Raw genomic sequence first — 15,548 nt, forward strand, 5'->3', positions numbered from 1 at the left:
CCGGCAGCAGCAGCAAAACAGTTCAGGGGGCCTGCCACGGGTCCGGTGGCAGCGGCGCTGCTCCTCCGGCGGCCTGCCACGGGTCCGGTGGCGGCGGAACGGTTCTGGCGGCCTGCCACGGGTCCGGTGGCGGCGGCGCTGCTCCTCCGGCGGCCTGCCACGGGTCCGGTGGCGGCGGAACGGTTCTGGTGGCCTGCCACGGGTCCGGTGGCGGCGGCGCTGCTCCGGTGAGCAACAGCGAGGCGTGGCACCAGGTCCATGACGCGCCGATCGCTGACGTGGACGCACCGGACGTAGATGGCGAGGAGGCCGCGCTAGACGTGGAGGTCCCTCCGGTCCGCTGATCTCCGGCTCCGGCTGAGCGGGTCCCTCCTCGGCTGCTGGCAGCGAGAGCTCCTCCTCGGCTGCTGGCAGCGCCGGTTGTTCCCTCCGCTCGCCGAGCTCCTCTGCTGGTGGTTCGCTGAGCTGCTCCTGCTCCGGCTCGCTGAGCTGCTCCTGCTCCGGCTCGCTGAGCTGCTCCTGCTCGGGCATGCTGAGCTCCTGCTCGGGCATGCTGAGCTCCTGCTCGGGCATGCTGAGCTCCTGCGGCTCGCTGAGCTCCTGCGGCTCGCTGAGCTCCTGCGGCTCGCTGAGCTCCTGCTCGGGCATGCTGAGCTCCTCCGGCTCGCTGAGCTCCTGCTCGGGCATGCTGAGCTCCTCCGGCTCGCTGAGCTGCTCCTCGGCTGGCGGCCCGCTGAGCTCCGGCTCCCGCTCGCTGAGCTCCTCCTCGGCTGGCAGCGCGAGCTCCTCCGGCTCGCCGGGCTCCTCGGCTGGCAGCGCGAGCTCCTCCTCGGCTGGCAGCGCGAGCTCCTCCTCGGCTGGCAGCGCGAGCTCCTCCTCGGCTGGCAGCGCGAGCTCCTGCTCCGGCAGCGCGAGCTCCTGCTCCGGCAGCGCGAGCTCCTGCTCCGGCAGCGCGAGCTCCTCCTGTTCGCTGAGCACCCACTGGGGCCCGCAGAGCTCCCACTCGGGCAGGGCAGGTGCGGGTGGTGAGGTAGCGGCCAGTGAAGCAGACGGCTGAGGGGCGACTGCAGGCGGATGAGTTGGCGGCTGCGCTTCAGCCACAGATGGATGATCCGGAGGCGACGATGGTGTGGCAGCCACTCCCGGTAGACTGGACAGCGATGCAGGGACAGATGGGTGAAATGATGGCAGAGGTGGTCCGGCCGGCATATCGACCTCCAACTGAGGATGAAGGTGAGAGGCTGACAGGACTGAAGACTGAGCCACCAGCTGGGCAGCAGGCTGAGGTGAAGGTGAGATGGCTACTATGAAGGGTGGAGAGGATGAAAATGTTACAGCTGGCCCAACAAATTCCAGGGGTCCAGAGGCAACTGAGACCTCCAGTTCGGTCTCTGGGGAAGCCCTGGGGAGAACCTCCGTCTCCATGCGGCCAGACTGAGCCAAAAAGTCATTTGGGTCTGTATGCTCGGAACTCCCTAGCTCCCAGCTTACAGTCTCAGAGGGAATATTTGCTGGGTCTTTGGAGGTACAGCAAACAGTTTCTATTTTTATGTTTACAGAAAGGGAATTTATAACACCGGCAGAGTCCATTTTACTCACTGTGGCATCCAGAGCCGCTGGTCCTGAGTCTTCGACCAGCACAGGAGTGAGTGTGGATGTGGTTGAACGCTGCTTGCGAGGACGCCTTCTCCTCTGTGAAGGCGGGGCCGGGTGTATGGAAACAGTCTTCTGCTGTTCATCTGGGTTGTGATTTTCAATGACATGATTAATAGACACAAACGAGTCGGGTTTACTCACTGCGGTGAAGAGCGCTGTTGGTCCGTTGCCAGCTGACTGGGCTGAAACCGCAGGAGTGGGTTGAGGCGTAATGGGATGATGGTAGAGAGTGCGGCATGCCTTCCGTAACGGCGGATCAAACGATTGTGCCGCGAGCACCGACGGGAAAGCCCTCCGCCGACGCGTGAAAAACCAAGCGGCTAGAGTCTCTAGGAGAGCAGCCGAACTGTCCATGCTCGGACCACCCAAGCCAAATAGTTCAAAACTCGAGCTCTCCCTTAAACTAGCGACCAGGTGCCTAAGTTTGTTAATGTCCAGAATGTTTGTGGTGAAGGTAGTGGATGAGAGATAATTGTCAAAGAACACTACCTGTATATGTCTCTTGGGTGGGTCTACAGCCTGGATTACGCTCCGGCAGTAATCCCATAGCTGCGTGAGCGATGTCTCCTCCGTGGCAACTCCTGAGTTTGCTGGGTCCATGGTGGTTGGCGGGATCATTCTGTCACTGGCAGACCGTGGGGATGTGGGGAAAGGAGGACCCAAAACGCAGACTCTGCGATGCAAACAGTGCTCTTTATTCACAGTGAAAAACTGTAAACACAATAACTCCCCGTTGCTCCCTTGAACCCCGTGTGCGTGCTTCCCTCCGACGTCTGTGCTCGTTGATAGGTTTGTAGCATAAACCTATTCGCTGGAACGTTAAGACAATATAATTACACTGCAAGCAAGACACAAGTAGGCAAACTTCTTCATGTTACTCGTGCACGGGAGAGAACCGGACAACCGCTTGACTCCAGTTGGTCTCGTCCGTCCTCCCGTAACACTGTCTTTTTATTGAGGTTACATGAATATGCATAGGTTCATTAACATACGACATCTACATACAAACAAAGAGTACCTTGCCTGTGTGTGTGTGTGTGTGTGTGTGTGTGTGTGTGTGTGTGTGTTGTGTGTGTGTGTTGCTGATCAAAGGGTCAAACATCCTTGGTCAGGAAGAGGGTAGACTAGACCCCCCCCCGGTGAGGAAGTCCAGCAGTTCATCTAAACAGAAAAGCACTTAGACTAGAACAGACGTAGCTACGTTAATCCTACCATAAAACAATTAAAACAAGATGCGACCTCTTCCCGTGCTCCCAGGATGTAGGTGTGCATTCTAGTGTGGAATGCACACCAAGCCTCTGTAGCCTGTTAAAGATCACACAACTTATCACTACACAATTGATTATACACCTCTAAGCATCTATGGTTAAATATTTCTAAGCATAAATGACAATCAACAATACAAACTCTAACATTCCCCCGTTTTTGACCTTTATGCTAGAAAGTTCCCAGTTATGCATACCTCATGTCTGACAGTTTCAATGTAAACATTTTTTTTACTCAGCATATGTCAAATCACCCTAAATTACTGTAACAGGTACACAGTTTAATAAATGTATTAGCAGTTACCCCATTCATTGAGCTCATCTCATGGCAAACTGCATCTTACGAGCAACCAAAGAAATTGTTAATTTAATAGTGAAACTAAGAAAGTAACATTTTCAAAAACATCTCAGCTTGGTGGTGCTTCCTCCGGGTGTGCAAATCACATGTCTCTCTGCAGAGTGGTTTGAGTTCTGCAGGGCGTCATGAATGTCTCTTCTAGTTGTTTCGTTGTCCATAGGACCAGAGTCCAAATGTATGTAGAATAAACATTCAAACATACCAGTTAGTTTTGTGGTTCGTCAACATGGGTCTCAGCTATTTCCAAAGCTGCAGACCTCTCAGCACTCTAGTTTTATGGCCTCTTACCAGCCCCCATCACCTGACTTCAGACCTTCGTCTTGTGAGGGGGATATTTATGACTCCTTAATTGTCCACGCTCTGCAGAGAAACACCTCTGTGGAAAGGGTGCTGGGTTCAGTTGTCTTACTGCTGTTATGATCCCAGCAGCCTTCAGAGTGTCATCGTATGCACAGTATAGTGGCACAGCATTAGGTGATGTTCATAGGAAACTGCTGTCATCACCACCATAGCTTCTGGTTCCTGTGCTTTTCACAGAATCATGATGTCATCCTCGAACTGCTTCTACGCTGTCGATGGAGCTTGGCACGCTCCCCTCATCCCACGAGTTTTCATGTTCCAACGCTGCTGAAGGTTTAAGGCAGAGCACGTCGTACACCTTAGTTGTCTTCCTCAGCGTCAATATTGAATCTTTCATTTTATTTAAAATCTCCTGGAAGCTCAGTAGCACAGCTCTCTGTGTGATGTCTGCTGTGCTGAAGATGATCTCTGATCCTCCTGAAGCCTCTCTCCTGGCCTCAGCTCCCATCTTGTGGACGATCCTCTCCTCTATTTTGCAGGCAGTTTCATGGTCCTTGCTGTGGCTCCAAGGTCTGATCTCATGATGGGCCCCAACCAGCTTGACCTTTGACCTCAACCACTGCCTGGCTGTCGGCTATGCCTGGAATGGTTCACGCTTCTCACTGGGCCTCTGAAGATTTCTCAGGAGATTACTGCTGCACCTGTATTTCCTTGCTAAGAAGAAAAACTTCTATTTGGAGAGCATGTCAACAATCATCAAACCACATTCTTTAGTTCAGTGAACTTCACTTATAGGCCATCAAAGCCTCATCTGAACATGGATGCACCACTTGCATAGGTTTAATACTTGTAAATAAACAGCTAATCACACAAATCACTGCAACAATAATAGTAAACATTGTTTAATGTTAATCCTTGCACTCCACCTCTTGACGCATGGACATTCCCATGCGTCAACTCACCAAACCTGGATCCCTGTCTTAAAGAAAAAGATTAGCTAGATCATGTCCCAGGCAACATCAGGGCACCTCCTCCGGAGTAGCTCCGTAACCCTGCAATAAAAGATGTTAGCGTGTGTTGCATATTAAGTTTGCTTAACACCTGGCTCTCCCAGGAGCCTGCATACACACCATCACGGCCTGGAAAGCAAAATCTGGAAGTGAAATCAAACTTCATACCTGTAAACAATTGTATCATAAGAGTAATAAGCATTCAACATCAGCAAGACAAGTGTCATGTGCAGGTTTTCTCAAATCAGTAACTACAACTATTACCCTAATTCACCTCAGACATGGATTATCCCATGTACTCTGTTAACATTAATGTAATCAGTGACTTCTCTTAAGCAAAGTCACTCCACTCATATATTATTATTATGGGTTCAAAAGTGGCCAGCAAATGAGCCCATAATAAACTATTCCATAAATACCGTAATCTCTTATTTGTTGTACTCATGTCACTTGTCCGCTTCAGCTGAATCTACTACAGCATTCTCAAAGAAACAAACATTAGCAATACACATTGACTGTGGTCAGACGGAGGTCAGACACAGGTCAACGGATTCTAGAGGTGCCATAAAACACCATAAAGTTAACACTCGCTGTGGAAACAGTAACACTGGTCTCATCACAGTATGTCTCAAACTATATTAATTTCTCCATCAACATATAGCCTGTAACTACAGTTTTCTTCACACATAAACCCAGAAATCTTGTAGTAGAGAAACATTAGCCAGTATTCCTATAAATCACATGATCAAACACATGAAGAACCGTAATGCTGTAAAAACGAAAATGCAAATGTTAGCGCTTGCGCAGGCGTATGCATACTTTGTCACAGTTATCTCTGTGAGCACACAAGCTAGTGAATGACACACACATAGTAAATTCACAGACACAGAAAATGGCATTTAAAATGTTAAATCATCACGCAACCTCGAGTGTTGCTGTCATCTTTCTGCTTCTGTAAAGGGAAGCACACACAGACTCATCTGCACCCCTGCCAGGCGGGGGTCAACTTCACACAGTCGTGTTACATCAGTAAAGTCTTGTCAGCTTTTGTCAGCTTTTACCAGTCAGTCAGTTTGTTTTCCTTTCACTCACTCATTCATGCATTCATTCTTTCTTTCTTTGCTGATAGTGGAACCTATCGTCGCATTTAGTTTCCACTCTCAGCAAAATGACGTCATTTCAAAAAGAAAAAGAAGAACTTTAGTTTGGATTACATCGCTGAATCCTTTTGGACTGGGACTGTCATTTAATAATTGTCCCAAATAAGTGGCTTTCTCCAGAGTCCATTTAAATGTGGAGAACTCACTTGGCACAATTTTCTCGACGACGTGTAGCGCTTTTAATTCCCGACGTGCAGATCTGCTTAAAGAACAGAGATTATCGAACAAAACTTTCAGTGCACTGTGAAAGTATCAAAATAAAAAGGCCTTGCTAAGTCATGACACAAACTCCTCATCAACTTCACAACAGGAGAAGAATCATCAGCTAGATTCACTCCAAACCAACCATCAGCTGCACCACTCACAACATAACCCTAATGTCTTCTTTAACTTATGAGTTTAATCACCAGGTCTGTGTTCTTCACTCATTTAGGCCACAGATCTATTTTATTCAATTTTCCTTTTCCATTCATCATAAAACATGTGACATGCTGTCATGCACTTCACAAAACAGTCTGTTCTGACGTATTCAGAGTTGTGTATCTAAATACAGGATTCACTCGCACATCAAAGCAGGAAACTCAGTGTTTTAGAGTCTCCACTCAACACACAACAACTCCAACACATCTCATTCACTCATACTAGAATTCAGACACCTTTCATTAATCTAAAACCGATCAACTAATTTGCATATCAGCTATTAACCCACTAAGTTGACAGGACGACAGAAAAGCATGTTCAAAATAGTATCACAAAAGACAATTTCCCTCATACAGTAAATCACTTGTGCTGCATTAATCAAGCAGGAAGCTTCTCCCAATTTACTATATTAACAACTAAATTTATTGTCTGATCACTGGTTGGTCAAACCAGGATCTTTTTTCCCACAAAAGTTAAACTGTTGTCCTGCAACCTGGAGAGTCAAATTTTTTTTTTATTGGATAAATTCAGTATTTGAGAACAAGTGTCTGCTAAATTGACACTATTTTAACACTGATGAAAGATAACAAGCTAATTTTCATTGCATGGGTGTTTGTGCCTTTCCTACACATTTCTCTGCTATTATTTAATCATTTCTTAACTAATGTGCTATGAGTCCTCATGAGTCATTTTGTGTTTGGAATTGTTAGTAGGGTTAATGCATGTTCTGCTTGTGTGTGTGTGATTTTGTATATGTTTCTATTTTCGCAATGTTTCAGACTCCGTCTCAATTTTCCAACTTAAGCAGTCAGTTTTCTTTTCCCCAGGTTTGCTAACCCAAATTTTGATTTCCCACATTAAATAATTCCTATGTGTTCTCACCTAGTCTTCTCACTCTGTTGTCCTCTCACTCTTTTGTCCTCTCCCACTTCAACAGTCCCGGCAGTTCTCCTTCAGCTTTGTCCTGTCTAGTAGCTGAAGTGCTGCTGCTGCCTTCTTGGGCGACTTCTTAGCAGCTGCTGCCGGTTTCTTGGCTTTGGCCGCGGCGGGCGTCTTAGCTTTGGTCTCAGTAACCCTGTTCATCTTGAAGGATCCGGAGGCCCCGGTGCCCTTGGTCTGCACCAGAGTGCCCTTCGCCACCAGACTCTTGATGGCGGTCTTGACACGGGCCTTGTTCTTGTCCACATCGTAGCCTCCGGCAGCCAGAGCCTTCTTGAGAGCGGCCACGGACAGGCCGTTGCGCTCCTTGGAAGCGGCCATGGCTTTCACAATCAGCTCGCCCACGCTGAGGCTGACCTTCTTGGGCTTGGAAGTCATCGTCTTCTTCTTCTTGGCCTGAACCTCGGCGCAGGGCGCAGGGCGTGTTTATGATGGAGCCTTTCCCACCACAGCGCTGGCACGTTGAACGCATCATGAAGGGTCCATTTCTTTCATGTGGCTTGCCCGAGTCACTCAGTCCTTTTTGAGAATTTCGACATGCTGCCGCCGCAGAACCTGGCCTCAGATCCAGCAAGCTTAGCGCGCTGATCTCCAAAAAAGTCCCGAAAGCCAGAAAGACGTCAAATAAGTGTCTCGTGCTGAGAACTCAAACAAAAACTCTTCTTCACGCCGCCATCTTGCTCGCCCTTCCGTGGAATTCATCCAATCAGACAGGAAGATGGGTTTGCTTTCTTCTTCTGCTGCTGTTTATCCACATTGCTGCTGCTTGTTGGGACTTTTTTGCTCAGGACTTGATGCTGTCTCTTTATCATGTTATTGCTTTGGAGCTGCATTCCTTGTCTTCAGGGAGGGGTGAGAGCTTGCTTGCTTGTGAGGTTGAGAGACACATACACATTGCGCTTTAAATAAGTCAGCCAGAAACTTGGCCTGCATGTTTCCAATGATGTTAAACTATAACTTTCTTCCGACTGCTGCATGTGGAAAATTGATTCAGGTCTGCTTTTCACCTGAAAGTGACAAACTAAAACATGTTCATTATCATCATCACTGTTTAATCAACACACATCTCTCTCTCTGTCTGTGTTTGTGTGAACAATCCTTTCTTAAAAGCAGAAAATGACATTGTAGTTGTTTTTCGGCTGATCAACACAAAACCTTTTTCCTATGATTATTTCTCTTCGTCTACAATGTAATTTGTCTCTTTTTCACTCTTTTTTTTTTCTTCACAATAGCTGGTGGTCTGCAAAATCACTGCTCTCACTCACAATCAGAGGCAATCACTTTTGCACAGTGCACAAAAACACTGTGATGTCAGACACATTCACACTCACTTTTTCATCTGCATAAATAAATCATATGGCTGGAGATATGTGCCATGGTGATCCATAGGCATGATCACACATTTATTTAATTATTTTCAACCCAACAAAACAAATAAACAAAAACATGATGCTGATGTTATGAACACTCTACACACAAGTCAAGATGCAGGAAAACTGCTCACGGAAACGCTGCACACTCCCTGTTTCCCCCTCTTTGAGTAGTTCCCAGACAGCTCTTGATCTGATAACGTGTAGCTTGCTCATCAGCTCAGAAAAACAAAAACAAAACTGCAACGCGACATCACACAGTAGTTGCAGCATATTAGTTGTTTTCACAGGCGTGCTGTATATCTCAACAATGGTTCATAATAAGACGACAGTCTTCCACACAGGTCAAGTGCCTCTATGCACTTCATTAGTTTAAATATTTACCTATATCACTTCACCTCACATGTCATTGTACTGAATTTAAGCAACCACAAGCTTAATGTAGATTACTTTTAACAACTATCCACCTCAATTAAATCTATGGTCTGGCACACAGGCTGCTGTCGATCAGGGCAAGCTAAAGAATAAACATTGTGTCAGCAAGGGGTGGGGGGAAAGCCATTCACCAGAGCATATCTTAAGTGCTGCTGATGTGGGCTGGCCTTCTCCACAGCTCTCCAAGGCTGGTGTGTTTTCTGAAAACTTCTTAACATCTTAATCTCTTCCATTTATAAGCCTGCGATTAACCGCACGGCTCAGGTCCGCGTGAAACCCGCGCGACCGCATTCGCGTGCACCCACGCAGCTGTGGAGCCTTCGCTCTCTCTCTTTTTTACATAAATACTTTGTGCTGCCAGGAGCAAAGTCCAGCACAAACGTCTGTCTCCCTCCGACTCACTCTTGGTTGCTTAGAAACCCATGATAACAACAACAGTCGGTGTCACAGACCACATGTTCTGCTCCGCACACACAACAACAACAACAACGACGATGACAATGACAACAACACAAAATAGGCCTACTGTCCAGCACAATCTGGACCCCGCGGAACTTCTCAACACCCCACTGAGCGGTGGAGAACTCACTACAGTACCCCACACAGCGGTCTGTATTTCGCCCCACTAAGACGGCGAACCAAAAAAAAGTTCGAACTGCGCAACTCTGCGACTTAATGCTTCTGTACAAAAAACCCCACTGAGCGGCCTTGTACATCGCCCCACTTAGACGGCGAATTTTAGCCCCACTGAGCGGCCACGGACAACGCCCCACTGAGCGGCGAAGACGTAATTTTAGCCCCACTAAGCGGCCACGGACAACGCCCCACTGAGCGGCGAAGACGTACAGTTATAGAGTTGGACTCTAAACTTACTCGGTGTTGCTTAGCGTGTAATATCAGCCTCGAATCCCGCCAATCGCCATTCATCGAGGAGAAAAGACATACAGCGAATCCACAGGAACTTCCTGGCTGACGTCAGTCTTTCAGCGTGTCCCTCCTCCCCTCGGTGAATGCGATTCCAGGGCTCCGGCATCGAAGGACCAATTAATGATAGGTTTGTAGCATAAACCTATTCGCTGGAACGTTAAGACAATATAATTACACTGCAAGCAAGACACAAGTAGGCAAACTTCTTCATGTTACTCGTGCACGGGAGAGAACCGGACAACCGCTTGACTCCAGTTGGTCTCGTCCGTCCTCCCGTAACACTGTCTTTTTATTGAGGTTACATGAATATGCATAGGTTCATTAACATACGACATCTACATACAAACAAAGAGTACCTTGCCTGTGTGTGTGTGTGTGTGTGTGTGTGTGTGTGTTGTGTGTGTGTGTTGCTGATCAAAGGGTCAAACATCCTTGGTCAGGAAGAGGGTAGACTAGACCCCCCCCCCGGTGAGGAAGTCCAGCAGTTCATCTAAACAGAAAAGCACTTAGACTAGAACAGACGTAGCTACGTTAATCCTACCATAAAACAATTAAAACAAGATGCGACCTCTTCCCGTGCTCCCAGGATGTAGGTGTGCATTCTAGTGTGGAATGCACACCAAGCCTCTGTAGCCTGTTAAAGATCACACAACTTATCACTACACAATTGATTATACACCTCTAAGCATCTATGGTTAAATATTTCTAAGCATAAATGACAATCAACAATACAAACTCTAACACTCGTGCTCCCCGCTGTTGTGTTTCCGCACACCCCGTGCGTGCTGCCTTTCTGGACCACTCTTCCTCCTGCAGGGAAACCATAGAGGCAGCCGTCAACACTAACCCTCGGCGGGCATATACGAACAACACAGACATATGCTGACACACTAACTTGGTACGATAACTCAATGATCCCGCGTCGGTGGGAGCTCCAAGACTCTCCTAAGTAGCTCCCCCGACGAGCCCTGATCAGCAGCAGGTGTGTGGCTTCGGGTGTGGCCAGTCCCTCCGCAGGGCCACACCCCTCAGGCCTGCAGGTGGCCGAGCTCCATCCTCCAGGCACACCCGCAGACATACACACCCATACCTCGCCTAAACATATGAGTGGGACACAGACTAACACAGCACAGAGAAACACACATATGTACACGCACAGAGAAGGAGAAACGACACCAAAAATACATAATAATAATACACAGGTCCATGACTGCCCAGGGATCCTGGGTCGCCCAGTCCCAGGACCCTGACAGTATTAGAACCCAATCGCCTGGTTTCAACCTGCAAGAGACTAGAGAAGCGTCGCAGGGCAGTTCAAAACAATGTCCCTATTTTCTAGTAGTTTTGCCATCCATTCTGCCAGAGTTGTTTCTCTGACAGATTTTTCTAGTGGTTCACTTGCATCGATTCATGCATCTTTTCACTGAGTTCTGATTCAAACTATCTCACTTCTGATTCTTTCCAAAAATAATTTCACATGTAACAATTTGTGTTTGTGTGTTTTCTATTCATTAATGTCATTTTCACTTATCTTCTCTCTTTATTTTACCTTCCTTTTGTTTACCTCTTTGTTTGTGACGTGGACATCCCTAAACCATCCTGAGTTCCGGCTTCAATTTCAACCCAATTTTACCCTCTATTCTCGCAGTCGAACTCGTCTGGGCTTCACCTCTCACTGGTCCCTGTCCCTCTCTTCACAGTGTCCTGTGTGGCCTTCAAATCTCCAACAACACAGTCTGTTTCTTCTCTGTTTCTTTTCAGTATTTGCCTTTTAGATTAAGTCCCAGCCTGGCCAAACATCACATTCAGTGCCTTTAAACAGTTATGTCACACTGTTCTTACCAGCCTCCAGTTCACCGTGCATTTTCCATCACGTGGTTTCTTCCATCCTGCTGCTGGTGTCGTCAGTGTGGTTTCAGTTGCACTGTCTTTTTGCCTGCTGTTAATTCTTCAAGTCCACGATGTTCTGTTGGTCTTCATCAGGAGATTGACTGTCCTTTGAGCTTCTTCTCAGGATCGGGACAAGTGGGAGGTCAAGCTGTAAAATTTTAAGCCAAAAGCTGGCCTATTTTTCTCCCAATTATGTTCATCTATGGTTTTGCCGCTGTACTCAAAATCCAGGTTGAGGAAAGTCCACCTTTATTTATCTGTAACCTGTATTGACACACTAAAGCATACAATTAATATCCTTTTCATTTCTTTTCTTAAAACCTCCATTCGCTTTATCTGCCTAGAGTTTAACTCATCTCTCTCTCTGGGTGCTCACTCGTCACAGTGAGTCTCCTTTTATGGGCATGCAAAGTTCCTGTCACACACACCATTTCCTGTCACACACACACAGCACTCAGAGCCATATTTCCTGTTTCTCTCTTTCGTGTTTCTACAGGCTAATCAAACTCTTATAACATCACTCATGCATTTCTTAACTTAGAAGCACTTTCAAACTTTCAAACATCCTACTTTGCATCACCAAAGAAATACCTCTCACCCCTTTATTTATCATTCAAAACCTTCTACTCACAGCATTCACACACTTACACTGTTACAGGAGTTAGAAATATACCTCAAAATACGCTTTCCTAAGAGTATTTTAGCCGTGCCTTTCATAATCAGAACGAGCAAGTCAAAGAAAAACAATTGAAACCTCTATTAATTCTCACAGCACACACATTCAACAATGTTTGCAGCAATATTTATAAAACCAACTGTGGTTTAAGCAGTTCACCGCTTATTAATTTGCATTTTCGGAGTCTCTGTTTTATGGTGCCGTTAGTTCTCACAAATTCTTTTGCTGAAGTTTCAAAGTTTAGAGTGTAAAAGTGTGTATTAATCTATATTATCCCTGCTGATGACACAGGACTAATCCCATGTGTCACTAATGCTGTTGTTCTGTTTAGGGATTTGGGAAGTACTATTCAATAGTTAGGATCATCTTACTCAGCAAACAGATAATTTAGAATTCATCCAATCGGCACAGATTTGCTTTTTCTCTGAACAGGTTTGTGCCTACCTTTTTAGACCGGTCTTCTGTTTGCCTCATATCAGATCCAACCTTCGGTCACATTCGTTCTCTGTTGCATGGCGAACCAGGCAGTTTATTATAATATTTTATTTATATTTTATTTTGTGTCCATCAAGGGCTTCGGGTGATCTGCAGCTTCACCCTTTCCCAAGCTGGAGACATTTACCTTTTCACACACTTTTCTTGGCTGAACAATGACACAGCCTTAATGTACCTGATGCATCTCTCTGTTTTATTTAAAAGGTTTTCGTGTGAATTATTTGCTTTCATTCATTCCATACATTCTGTACATGGTCGTCATGCCAACTATGTTTCATTGTTAATATGATGTTATCCTTGCTATTATTATTTTGAATATGTTAAAAATAAACTCTAATGTAATTTAGCCTTTGTTTATTTTATTGTTGTACTTCTTGTATTTATATCTATTCGGTGGCGTCTGTTTCCAACCTTTTTAAACTACTTTAAACTACTTTAAGGAACGGGTGGTGGATTAATAAAAGGATGGCGAGGACTGCACAGTGTCTCGTCTTCTGGTTTTACTAAACTAGCAGTTAAGTACTGTTTTTCTGACTGTTTATCTTTTTTCTCTTGTTTTTTCTCGCCTAACTGCTTCTTCTTTCCAGGCCTGGAAATATTCTAATTCTTGCGTACGTTTTCCTTTCTTTTTTAAGTTTTTTGTTGATCCTATTTCTTTCAAAAGAGCTTCTTTCAGTTGTGTTAACGCTGAGGGGCTGCATTTTCCTTCCCAAGTGGGACATTTTGTTTTCTTAGGATTTCTCCATCTACAAGCACTGATTTGTCCGGTGCCTGGACATTTCTTTTCTAGCCACTGCTCGTCAGCATTGAGTTTTGTGGGCTGGTCTCACAGCCAGCTGCACATAGAGACCAGTGTTGTTAGTCCAGGTCAGAAGATGACTTGTTGGAATGAAAATGAGCTTGTAGTTTGTCTGCTTTAATAATGTGACTGGAAAAAGGTGTTGGACTTCAAATATGTCCATTTCTTTCACACTTCACCTTTTAAAGTGAAGCCTTGTGGTTCCTGGAAGGAAAAACACGACTTTTTCAAGTCTTTGTCCTGTTTTTATGATAAATGTACGACTTTAATGTGAAACATTCAGAGTTTTTTCTCTTGTTGTGTTTGTTTGAAGCTGCTTCCTGTTGGCTTCAGCTGTTTGGAGTTTCCATTTTCTAAACTTCTACATTCTGAACCTTCTTCAGCTCTGAACAGATGATGAAACACTGAATGATTTCAAGCTCACACTTTGTCTAATAAAGTTACATCTTTCATTCTTTATACAGATTGAGGGACTGTGGTTTGTCAGAGATCAGCTGTGATTATCTGGCAGCAGCACTGAAGTCCAACCCCTCCCATCTGAGAGAGCTGGACCTGAGCCTGAACAACAAGCTGCAGGATTCAGGAGTGAAGCATCTGTGTGGTTTCCTGGAGAGTCCAGGATGTGGACTTGAAACTCTGGGGTCAGTCAGCATGTTTTAGTTGTGCTGAGATGAATATGATGTGAAAGTTGTGCTGACACTAAACTGCAGACATCAGGCTGATATTATACTGATCCACACTGAGGATCTTCATGGTAAAGTCTGTTTTCTTCTTCTCTGGTTTAGTCCATTGACTGCAGCAGAACAATGTTCACATTTCAAACAGTGAGACTCAATGTATGGCCCGTGGCCCACACGCGGCCTGCCCACCTTTCCTGATTCAGAGAGAGGGGACCCTGATTAACTGTGTAGTGTTCTTCCTCACAGTCCTAAGTATGAGACACAACAGTGAATAATCCACAGCTGACTGTCTTTAGCAGGTCAAAGGTCACGGCACACAGCAGACAGTGGGAAATATTATAATTCTGATCATTTATCAGCACATATCCATATGTATAAAAACAAAGCTGACACTGTGAGACTTGATCAGAGGTGTGATCATCACAGCAGAGGCCTTTGTGTCAAAGTCACTGAGGATCAAACAGAAACACATGAAGCAGATTTTCCTGTTCTGGCTTTTTATAGCAGATAACCTTCAAAATATTCTGCAGTCCATCAAAAACTGAAGCAAACCATGAATCAACATGTGAACATGAGCTGATGCTGCTGAAGTGAAGCAAAGTTACAGAGGTTTGATTACAGACACAGCTGAGAGTTTGTAATCTGTCATCATTTTAAAAGCTTTAAATTTCTTCAGTATTGAACAGCAGAAATGAGGCTTTGTTTTCGGAGGCCGACAGCAGTGAACACAACAGCAGACTGGTGCGTAATAAGCAGTGAATAATGCAGGAAACAGATTTTTGAAGGTAAACTGTTCTTGAAGTACACTGAGAGAGAGAGAGAGCTGTGCAGGAAGTAAAGGTCAAAGTCAGAGAGAATTCATGACGATGTTCATCAAATGTAAAGCGTAGTTTGGATCTTCTTCTGCTGCTGGTTCAGTCAGTTTTGGTTGGAGACAGATGAAACCTGCAGCTTCAGGATCTGTGAGCTGTCCACTTTCAGCCCCGACGGCGTGTCCGTGTACGTGCCGTCGAGTGAACGATCCACGCTCTGTGTTTCCATCTTTGTGTGTTTAGCTGCTCTCATTTACTGTTTTATCTGTTTGCTTGTTGTTGAAATACTTTTGGGAGCTTTAACCTGAGATTCTGGCAAAATACATTTATATTAAAAATCGATTCAGGATTGAATG

At 45.8% G+C, this 15,548-nt stretch overlaps 2 protein-coding genes across 2 annotated transcripts in view; one reads left to right on the plus strand and one right to left on the minus strand.

The window, feature by feature from the left end:
* The window catches only part of LOC309702568 (uncharacterized protein), a 1,257,380-nt gene that overhangs the window by 1,189,788 nt on the left and 52,044 nt on the right, over nucleotides 1-15,548 (plus strand). Inside the window, exon 33 of the mRNA XM_082527161.1 lies at nucleotides 14,165-14,341. Coding sequence (XP_082383287.1) covers nucleotides 14,165-14,341 — 177 coding nt within the window. The remainder of the gene's footprint in view (nucleotides 1-14,164; nucleotides 14,342-15,548) is intronic.
* LOC309702621 (histone H1-like) lies at nucleotides 2,446-8,115 on the minus strand. The gene is made up of 2 exons (XM_082527256.1): nucleotides 7,052-8,115; nucleotides 2,446-4,293 (listed from the first exon to the last, which is right to left on the minus strand). Exon 1 carries the CDS (start codon nucleotides 7,484-7,486, stop codon nucleotides 7,100-7,102), a length of 387 nt encoding a protein of 128 aa, XP_082383382.1. The 5' UTR covers nucleotides 7,487-8,115; the 3' UTR covers nucleotides 2,446-4,293; nucleotides 7,052-7,099.

The sequence above is a fragment of the Aulonocara stuartgranti genome (assembly GCF_965226115.1).
Source record: "Aulonocara stuartgranti genome assembly, chromosome: 3".
Taxonomy (NCBI): domain Eukaryota; kingdom Metazoa; phylum Chordata; class Actinopteri; order Cichliformes; family Cichlidae; genus Aulonocara; species Aulonocara stuartgranti.